General features: G+C 34.5%; 1 protein-coding gene across 2 annotated transcripts; it reads right to left on the bottom strand.

Annotated features, from left to right (window-relative positions):
• Nucleotides 1–476: 476 nt before the first annotated feature.
• Nucleotides 477–11367, bottom strand: LOC149139329 (formate dehydrogenase 1, mitochondrial-like). 2 transcript variants are annotated; one of them, XM_089449892.1, is made up of 3 exons: nt 11178–11367; nt 2523–2727; nt 477–934 (listed from the first exon to the last, which is right to left on the bottom strand). In XM_089449892.1, the coding sequence occupies exons 1-3, from the start codon at nt 11294–11296 to the stop codon at nt 737–739; spliced, it is 522 nt and encodes a 173-aa protein (XP_089306018.1). In that variant the 5' UTR covers nt 11297–11367; the 3' UTR covers nt 477–736. The 2 variants fall into 2 exon arrangements, with proteins under 2 accessions (XP_089306018.1, XP_089306017.1); XM_089449891.1 differs by having other exon boundaries at nt 2523–2732; nt 11178–11366.
• Nucleotides 11368–11733: the final 366 nt, after the last annotated feature.

An 11733-nucleotide genomic window follows, 5' to 3' on the forward strand; every position in this document is an offset into this window, starting at 1 on the left:
TTTTTCCTTCTTTTTAACGCTCAACTTTGCATCTTATTTTACATCTAGTTGTTGTCCTTTTTTGCATCTAATTTGGTGCCCATTTATGTGTCCTTGTTTTTGCCCAATTTGATATCCTTTTGTATGCCATGTTTTGTTCCCTTCTTTGTGTCAACTATTGCACAATTTTTCACTTCTAATTTAAAACACTTTGTATGTCAATTGTTTGCATTTTGTATTAATTCCTAGTTTAACATCCAATTTTACTTTCAATTTTGCATCCATGGTTACATCCGCATTTGACTTCTTATATAGAGTATATTTTTCTTTACATATATGACCCCCTTTATAGATTCATAGTGAAATATATGATAGTTTCTAAATATCATTAAAGCAGATATCACAATTCAAAATCATTTGTAAAGAAATTTAAGAGAAATTGACAACATCCATCCAAAAAAATAACAATGTGTCATTAACAATTTTCAAAACATGTATAAAATAGCAACATAATACTAATAAAATCAGTATTATTTTTAATCAAAACAAGTAAAATTCAAATATGATTAACAAATCAAAATATTTCATGAATATCGTTATTCTACGATAAATTAACAACATACATAAATCAAACTCATCGTATGATTACAAAATCAAAATGTCTCATTGATATAGGGTAAATTCACAACACCCATCTAAACATAACAATGTCATTCTACACAATAATTTCTTCATAAAAAACAATGCATGTGCATGCCTAGCTACCACCACCAAGATCATCCTCATGATCATCTTGACCATCCTCATTACTCTGATCCACATCATCACCAACACCGTAACTATCATCATCATCTCCTCCTTCACCACCATCATCCTCATCCTCATCCTCATCATCTCCTGATATATGTTGAACATAATTTGGATCATCGTCTTGGCAATCATTACCTATAGCATTCTGACAAAAAAAATCAATATTACATGTTAGTATTAATTACATAACACAACGCATGTTTTTGTTATACAATGTTAACCATAAAATGAGGTAAGATATACTAGCATTTGCACCAGATGTTGCAAAGGAAACGCCGTAAGGCATAAATTGAAAAATACAAATACAACAAAAGAATACTTTGATAAAGAATAAAAATATATTGAATGCTCAAATCAATGCCCCATTAACTGGAAGCATTTAGTAGACATATCTGTCAACATTAGGATTATACACAATGATCAAGAAATTTTCCATATACAAACAACAACTTCCACAACAACCTTTTGTCACATCCACATTTTAAGAAATGCCTTGGAACGTGATCGGAATCTTCCATATTGCCTTTTTCATTATGCAGATAAATCTTCCATATTGCTATTTTCATCATGAATATTGTTAGTTCATTGTTGTAAAGTGTTAGTGTGTTAAATTCAATACTATAAGTTCGACAAGTGAAAAACATTCCTCAATTAGCATAATATACATTTTTCTCTCACCGTGTATTTTTCAGTCAAAGAGCACAAGTAACATATTAACATGTATTTTCCCTTCATTATTTTCATCATAGAGCCAAGAAATCTACGCCTTATCTATAAAGTAACAAAAACATTTTGAAATAAGTTTAATATTTCAAGCCAGTGTCTAACCTATAAAGTAACAAAAACTTTTTGAAATAAATTTAATATTTTAAGCAATTGACTAACCTACTTTAATAATTGAAAAATTCTCAAAGATGAATTATACTCCATAATAAGAGAGCCAACATTGGAGCCCATACTTTCACTAAAACCAAAAGAAACACAACCACTTGTTAAGAAGAAATTCAAGTAATAATAATAAAACAATAATAAACATTAAAGTATAAAATGGTATTTCCAACACACAAGTATAAATATACATGCTCTATGTCCATTGTTAGATTAAATGGGTGTGGAGAAAATTAGTAGAGAACCCAAAATTGTATTTCTAATTAGGATGGGTGGAGAAATGCTTTAAATGCGGGTTGTTGTCATTCTAATGAAACCCTTTGCAAAGGGGATGTTAATATTCTGAGAGAAAAGCTAGGCTTGGTAGAGAACACCTTCCTTGTTAAACATTCCCCTACTGTAACCAAAAGGAAAGGGCAAGAGAAACAATAATTAGGTTTTTGTTCACAAGTTGTACAAAATATATAGGTGCTATTGATGTTTGAGTGAATAATGGGAGAGATTATTTATGAAATTGTGATAAGGCGCACCTAGTTTTGTCAGAAAGAGGCATATTAATGACAAGTACATCACATTTAGGTAGCATTTCGTCAAGATTTGTCTCCAATGTTGCTCCAGTTTCCTTTTCCAATTCGGGTCCAATAGAAAGACGGTCGTGGTAAAGAAGCTTACAATTGAAGGGTTGTACAAAGGAATGCAATTCAATTCAACATCATGTAATTTTTATTATTATTAGATTGAAATTTTGAAACAAACAGCATGCATGCGTAAGAATTATGGAGCACTGATTTTTGAAAAGAAGTTTGCAACATCATGAAGTAGTACTAGATCCTAAGAATGAATACCTTCAAACGCTTAAGTAGTTCTTTGCCAATACGCCCTGCACCAATAGAACCAATAGTTTTCCCTTCTAGATCATATGACCTGTAAGAAATTGCTGCCACTTTCCAATCACCCTCAACAATTTGCTTATATCCAGGCACAAAGTTTCGCATCAATATGAGAATGCGCATTAGCTCATCTTCTGCCACGGACACCACATTACTTTCGCTGATCTTCAACCAATGATGATACAAACAAATCAATGGAATTAAAAAATATATCCAATATAAATAAAATGCGTTTAAAAGTAACTCTCTGTTTTATTTACAGGAAAATAAAGAGAGTGTTAGTCTATCTGTGTTTCTCGAGATATAATACCCCATATCCAAAATATGAAAGCTATAGGAGAACAGTTATTACACAGTACAATCTCACCATTACAAAGGAGTCGATAAAAGACCAAATGCATTAAAGCTTTCCAAGAAATTGCAAAAACATACAATAACACAAGTGAAGATCAAGGTAAATCTGCAGTACATGTTGGATTGGGGATAAAGCCAATATCATAGCATGAGATTGACAATTAAATGAGTTGTAAATAATAATGGAATGATATGGAATTGAATAGCCTACAGGCTGAATATAAACAAGAGAGTTATTATTTCATTGTTATTAATTTATTATAAAATCACATTTTTTAAAACAATAACTATTTTTATTTCAATACCAACCATTAACTAATTTCTAAGAATAATTCTAATTATTGTTGTCCACTTCATCTTCTTTCCATTTCTGTACCATGAGGGAAAAACCCAATACCATTCCTATATCTTAAAATTAACATTAAATATGTCAAAATAGCTCAAGCATATTTTGGAAAACAATCATTACAGACGGATTAAACAAAGAAGAGCGCTTTGAGATCTTCCGCAAATCTTTCAGGAATGTAATAAAAGCAAAATAAAACCCATGGGTAAGTACAGCCAAAAGGATAATGAATCAATCTAGTCACAGTAAATATCAATATGATAATCCAGGTAAGATGTATTGTCACTTTTCCTGATTTCAGCCCTCTTGGCACCGGTAGGTTACCTATATCCTCACCCAAAACCAAAGTAGAAGCAGGCCTGGCTGGGAAACTATCTTTCAAAATTGACAAGGTATTATTTCTATCAATTAGAATGCACATCCTCAGGTGTTCAAGAATAATTAATAGAACAGTCAGCTAGATGAGCAAATCCAATTTAGAGAATCTCACTCAGATCTACTTGACATCACCTCCATGATTTAAATAATGATTGGAGGAGTCTTAATACTCCAGAGTCCAGATCACTTAACATACAGAAACTAAGGCAGCCAAAGAACAATATCCCATCACTCCCATGCCACATATATATGTTTAGGTATAGTTGGAAGGACACATACCTTTCCTGTAACTAATTCAGCAAGGTTCTCATTACAAGTTTTGGGCTATGTTCACTGCCCTGGTATTGAAAGGTATACAGGTTGTTCACCTTAATTACACACATCAATGCATATGTATGTTCAGGGTTTAAGCTCATAGGCCTGTAGCTATTACAACAAAACTACAAGTGTAAATATATAATACAGTGAATTCATTTCTGAGCAAATTCCAAGTCCAGCGTTTGTTCAAGCCAAACAGTCATAAGGTTCTGAGTATCTTATGGTCAAGCATCTCATCAAAAATGCATTCCATCACATTTTATCAATACCCATGCACTATCAAAAGACATGACTCTGTTCCTTCTCCTTGTTATCAAAGGACACGACTTTCTATATGTTAATTTGTACAATCTTAATTCTTATTCTATTCTCTATGTACTTTCTAAATCCTAATCCAACATATCCTAGATCCAACTTCTGCAATATCCAAGGATCTTCATACTTCCACCTTCATACGTTTCTCACAACAAGACCCAAATATAAACCAAGGCTCTGGAGGAGAAACAAGAAGAGAGGAGTGTAGTGACCAACCTGATCTGATCTGCTAATAATACTACAAACTAAAAGATAACTCTCACTTTATTGTTTGTAGCTTCTTGGGGGTGAATGTGACAATGCTATATATATCATAAGGATCTGGAATCTGATATCTCCTCTTTGTTGTGGGCTGCTGGTTCCAGGGTGAGAAAAAGTGGTATAAAAGTCCTCTAAAAACGAAGGTGAAATGTGTCATAGTGAGGTGGTTTTCCAGTTGCTTGTATCTATATAAACTATAAATGGATCTTTACTATAAAGTATTCTAAAGAGTTTCTTCAACTTACTTTAATATCCTTTTAAATTAACTCGTCCTCTTCTCAAAGACCCATATATAAATAAAGCATTGTTCATCTTTTCAAAGCTCATGTCTTAAGCATTCCATTAATACCAATAATAAAAAGAAGGATGATGATTCCGATGTATGTAATTTGTAGTTCTTGTTGCCTATGAAGTCTAAGGAGCTTAATCCCTCAAGAGTAAAACAGTAAAAGGAATTTAAGTCTCGGTCATATTGTTAGTTCCTAATCTCCTACTAACAAAGACATTCCGCTATCTTTTTTCAGGAGTCAAGACTAAACTGTATGTAATCCAAAACATACTTTCTTTGTCCAAGATTTCCCTACTTGTAATAGATTACTACAACCACATATACTACAAAAAGAAACCAATAACTCCTAATTATTATTCTGATGCCTTTGCGAGTTACTGATTAGATAATATAAACAAAGGAGTTATTCTTTATTCCAAGTGATACTAAACTAATAAGAAGACTAATCATACTATTCTTGTTTGTATTATCTCTGTATCTTTTCTATCTAAAGTAAATCTAAAGAGGAAGAATTGCTTGTCCTAATCAAGTGGGGTGAGGATCTAGGGCGACCAATGGGAGAGGAAGGCCTAAATGAGGCACACACTTCTTCTGCTGCTAGGGCCTGGGTTTTTAATAGGATAACCACAGGGATATGTTGCAAGGACAGGGGAATAATTGGTTCTATGCAATGCCATGATCTTCTTTACAAGAGTCGCTGCTAATCCCTTGAATGTATCTTGTTTTTTTTTTTTTTTGCTTCTAGGATGGACCTACTTAGTCCTTCAACAACTAGAAGAAATAAATAAGGAGACAAGGTACAACCTTGTTTTAAGTTTTAACCCTCTTGAGGGTCTTAAGAAATTAGAGGCTGAACCATTTATAAAAAATGCATAAGAAGCTTAAATTACACATCCCATAATCTAATTTACCAGTGGTAAGTTGAAACTAATATGGATAAAAATAAGTATCAGAAAGAGCCAAGACACCCTTTATAAGCCTTGGAGAGGTTCAACTTGATCACCATTATTGTAACATTTTTGACTTGAATAATATGGAGGCCCTCTTGTGCTGAAACAATTGCTTCATGGATCTGACGATCCTCTAGAGAACCAAGCGGTTCTGTTATATGAACTTACAAAGTAGTGCTTTCAATCTGATAGCCAAAACCTTAGCCATTATCTTATAAATACAATTAGACAAAGAAGTGGGTCTAAAAGCATAAAAAGACTCAGGTTGATCCACCTTTGGAATGAGTGCAATAGAGGTCCAGATGAAGGAGCCAGGGAGCCTTACTAAAGCTTCTCATTTCTTCCACTACCTGAAGTAAGTTGTCTCCCAACACTTCAACAAATCCCAGGTAGAACTCCACAGTCCACCCATAGGGATTGGGACTCTTGTCCTTATGGAAAGTGGACAAACACATTCAAAAGTGCTTTTCTGGACAGATCACCATTGTTGGAACTTTGTTGACTTGAATAGTGTAGAGGCCCTCTTGTGCTGAAACAATTGTGTCATAGATTTGACAAACTGTTCTGGTTAGATGAAGTTAGAAAGTAGTGATTTTAATCTCACAGACAAAACCTTAGCCATTATCTTATAAATCCAATTACATAAAGCAGTGGGTCTAAAAGCATCAAAAATGTTCAGTCTCAAAACTCTGAAGTAAATTTGTAAAGAATGTAGCATTAGCTTTCTTGGCTTAGTGAAATCCCTAATTTTCTATCCTATTTGCCTGTCTGAAAAATCTCACGAAAACCTGTAAAGATTTGCCATTGTGTACGCTTAGCCTCTAAAAGCCCTAGCTTTCTATCTTCTTCTGTGTAATTTGAATAGAACACCATCAAATACCAAAATTATCAATTCCCATTCTCCAAAACTTTTAAATGTGCGGAACTGAGACAGAAATCATTCAATCAAACCACTCGAAATGCATCTGAATGCTGATCCATTAACTTAAAGAACTTCTTCCCAAACTCTACCATTTTTTAAACAAAATTTATCCATACATGCATACATTGTATGTATGTATGTATGTATGTATGGATTGTATACATGTATGTATGGATTGTATACATGTATCTATGGATATGTACTATGCATACATACATGCATACAATCCATACACACATGCATACAATCATACATACATACATGCATCAATTGTGTAAAATGAGAGCTCAAGTGCCAATTGCCAAGGGATATACCTATGCATAGATGACAGCATTTTATTTAGCCAACATGTGAAGCTTGCAATTAATTGGATTATGAACCAGATTGCCTTGGGAAAACAAAGAGGGGTCATGATATGTCAAATGGAGTAAAATTATTCTCTCTTGCTGAGGATTAAAGCTACATCAACTCTCAACTTGCCCCTGCCAACCATCTCACTTTCATAGATAAGAAGATGATGTTGTTGGTTATGGTTTTTCTTATTGGTGCAACTAGCCAGATACTGCACGTTGCACATTCTGCAATTTTCCCTTGACCCTTATATGATAAGCTGGTATAACCAACTACACACTTGCAAAAGGAATGTGTAGGCAGAGATATATTCAAGAAACCTTACTACTACAATGTTTGTTTGAATGTATCTTGTTCCTCAATCTCATGGGACTAGTAAGGAAGCTTGCTACATAGCTTTTGCCTTGATTTAGTTAGGGCCAGAAATGAGACTCTGATCGTATGCAACCAGCAAGTTACCATTTGGGTTGTTGTATATTTCTTCAGCTGCCATATTGGTCACCTCAATTTGTTGGGGTCAGCGAGATTTCAAGCAGCTGGATATTGCCATATTGCCCCTACTCACAGTAAAAATTTACCTTGAACATTCTATATAGTATTATCTTGACCTAAATAGGACAAGAACGAGCACTCTTGTCATGTGTCCCTTGAATCTTGAAAGAAAACTTCCATATAAACTACACCTCCATTACCATATCATTGCCTATTCTCAAGGATGGCATTCACATCAGACAGTTGGATCAAGAAGAGGTATCTTGCCAATAAGTTCCACAAGCCATGAAGATAAGTACAAGGCTGCATGCCCACCATTGGGTAAGTTCCCTGGGTTTCTGCACTTCATCCACACATAAACCCTATATTGAACCCTCAAACAAACCCTGAATTTTCCCATCAAAACTACAAGACTTGGCCTTCAAAGTTCAAATTAGGCCTAAGCTCAACCTTCAAACATCGAAATTTGGCCACCAGAACAAACCTGAAACTCAGCCTCAACAACATTGAAGTTCGGCCTTCAACAGGGCTAAAACTCGGCCTCTAGAACAGCGTTGCAACTCACCTTCTAACTAGGACCAAAAACCTTCACAAAGAGTGCCAAAAACCCTTCCCACAAGAAAACTCTCCAACTATGCTTCACTTGGTTCATGAGGTATGAACCTTAGAATTACTCCTTTGCTTGCTTAGACAAACCTGAATTGGCTTGAGCGAGTAAGTCCTAGGTCCCTACACATAACACCTATATATAGTGTGTTTGACCACCAAAAGCAAGGCCGACTTGCCCACTGGCTAGGCTAACTTGGCAGACTATAATATTGAAAAAAATCATCTCTTTAACCAAAAGAAGTTAGGGGGAGTGCCATATAATGTTGCAAAAATCTTGGAATAAGCTTTCCAACTATATATATATATATCATGTTCCATAATTGGAGTAAAAATGCATTCAAAGATAGGATACCTAAATGGGACATCAAAAATCCAAAAACAATATTTCAAGAAGGTGTGTCATATATCGTTGGAAAGGTCTCAAAATATGTTATTTGACTATATAACTCTCTTTCATTTGGATAGCCTTTGACATCAATAACAACCATTTTCAACATACATAATTCAAAGGAATCTGTTGCTAAAATTTAGCTACTTTTCACATGGCTACCATCCATCGTCTATCAGTTGAAATGTTAGACAAAAGGAAACAAGCCCAATACAACAAAAAGAGAGAATTAATAGCCTGTAATATGTCAAGCCAACAATCCACAAACAAGAAATAAGTGGCAGAAAATTTATAATAACACTTGCCCTTCTGTGCCTTCCAGGGTGGAAGGAGATGCGAATATAAACAAAGGATTCACGCTCTTAGTTTAATAATAATTAACTACTACCGTTATGTAACCATTCTATAATTACTAATGGGCAAAAATAATAACATCTTACCCCACACTCACTTTTGGGAAAAAGTGGTGGCTGTGGAAAACTGTATGTAAAAGTACCAAAGGCAAAGGAATGTATTGATGCTCAAAGAATCATCGAAATGAGACCAAAAATCTTCAATTAATGCTCTGTTGTCCAATACAGTGTTGCAAAGATTGGTTATCTATCGTCAATATCATGAGATATCATGATTCTCTCAGCTCAGGGATATTATCAGCAGAAAAAGTTGTGAATTTTACAAATTTTGAACATATCATGATATTTTGAAAATATCCTGATATATCAACAAAATGTCACCAAAAAATGGAAAATATTCGCTGAGTTAGCAGATTATTCGATTTTTTGGCTCAGTTTGAAGTGGTATCAAATCTTTTTCGAGGTACAAAGTGGAAGAATTTTTTTTTTTTTATATAAATTTTTCAAAGGAAAAAGAGGACAACAAAAAGCAAATCATATTCTAAAATTTTAAAATATGAAGAAACCAGTTGTAGATCCGGGTTCCTCTAGAAAAATACCCAGCTTCAAAAAAATTGTGCAAATCAGAGCCTAGGAAATGGAGTTATTGTTGATAGAAAACCAAAGTTTTAGGGTTTTCCTGATGAAGACCACAGATTCTAGACCAATACATATTGACAGTTTGACCAGATTTTAGTCCATCCAATGCCAATAGATACAAAGTGGTTGTAGCTTTTCCTAATTGTGGTCTATCTTTCAATTGCTTGAACCAGGACTATATCACGGATATTGCAGCAATAAAAGAAATAATTCCAGTCTATAGAAAGGTAGCATAGTAATAACATACTTGAGTTTTCGGGGTGCTTCAAACAATCTCGTCCTAAAGATAGGATTCCAGGTTGTTTGCAGATTTTAATTGGTGAGGTTGGCTCTAATTTTGGAACTTTGTTGGCTCTGCTGCAGGTATCATTTTGCCCCAAATCTTCGCCAAGCCTTTTTCATGGACTCACTAAAGGACTCTCATTTTCTGCATCCTTCATATGAGTAAACCTTCGACCCAGCACTGGTTTTCAATACAAACTTTCAAAGAGAGAAACTGGCAGTTTGGAGCAGGTTACAAGACCTCCTTCTATAATGAACAGAGATGACCCCGGAATGTGGCAAAAGTTCTCCCCTTCAGCCGGTGCTAAAGAAAACAAAGAGCTTCTCTCTGAAATCTCTAATGGCGTGCTTGGATGGCCTAATCTGACCAAAACTACAAAAATGTACCATGTGTTTTCCTCTACGTTGTTATATTGTGAAGGATAGTGTTTCCCTCAATTACTAACCGTTCCAATAGCCCCTGCTTCCTGATCCATTAGTTTTGACTTCTCCAGACACTAAAGAGCATTAACGATTCTATTCCATTACACAAAGATGAGCTGGAAGGGAAAACCCTTCAGAGCACAGTATTTCATGTTGAGGTATCAAATTCTTGGTTCCATGGAAATAGAAACCGCATGAAGATATCTACGAACCACTTGAACATCAAAAATGTTCAGTCTCAAAACTCTGAAGTAAATTTGTAAAGAATGTAGCATTAGCTTTCTTGGCTTAGTGAAATCCCTAATTTTCTATCCTATTTGCCTGTCTGAAAAATCTCATGAAAACCTGTAAAGATTTGCCATTGTGTACGCTTAGCCTCTAAAAGCCCTAGCTTTCTATCTTCTTCTGTGTAATTTGAATAGAACACCATCAAATACCAGAATTATCAATTCCCATTCTCCAAAACTTTTAAATGTGCGGAACTGAGACAGAAATCATTCAATCAAACCACTCGAAATGCATCTGAATGCTGATCCATTAACTTAAAGAACTTCTTCCCAAACTCTGCCATTTTTTAAACAAAATTTTGAGCACAACCTTGTCTAGTCCATTTATAGAGAGCGTTAGTTTATGAAATCTTGCCTGTAAGCCAAAATAGAGTCAAAATTTTCCATTGAAAGCTCAGAATAACTGAACCAGAAATAACCCTTGTGAAATTTGCTGCTTAAAACATTGTTTTGAGCACGGCCTCTTTCTTCAAATTTATTTTAGATAATACGGTAGCTTATTTAATGAAATATTTCCAGAAAGTTGAAATATGGCAAATTTTTCCAATCAAGAATTCTAAATAATTTCATTAAGACAAGGCGTAGAGGATTCATGACGGCGACAAGAAAATAATGGCGCTTTGCAATTTAAGCACTCTCTTGCAGAAAAATACCTTTTCTGAAATCGTTTTGACCACGAAGAAACGCAGATGAACTGTTGGAAGTCGTGCAGAGAGAGATCTGGTGGCTCGTGGATCGATTCTGGGGCAATGTTTATGCGATTGCAAACCATGATTGTTCATATGCGAGCTACTGAGCTCGTTGAGAGGGATACGCGCAATGGCGCCAAACTACCAAGAGGATTTGAATTTAAAGGCGAGATAGAATATCTACTGTCCGATCATGTTATCGACGGCCATATATTTGTGTTTCAGTAAAACGGATTTTCAAAGAATTTGAAATATTATACATTTTATAGAATTTGAAATATCATACATTCTATTATTTAAGCTGAATAATAGTTTTACTTTGGAAAAATAATTGGGCACATCAAATAAAATATTGATGCGACCGACATAGAACTCCGAAACAATAATGCACCCTTCTCTAGCTGATGTGTCAATGCTTTCTTTGAAGTGGAACTTAAAGAATTAAGTAATTATTCATTATTAAATTGGGATTTTATATAAATTAATTGATTATTTATTAATGTTAATTTCATTTTATAAT

The sequence above is a fragment of the Pinus tabuliformis genome, chromosome X (genome assembly GCF_031772625.1).
Source record: "Pinus tabuliformis cultivar Carrire ecotype Pingquan chromosome X, CPIR1, whole genome shotgun sequence".
Taxonomy (NCBI): Eukaryota; Viridiplantae; Streptophyta; class Pinopsida; order Pinales; family Pinaceae; genus Pinus; species Pinus tabuliformis.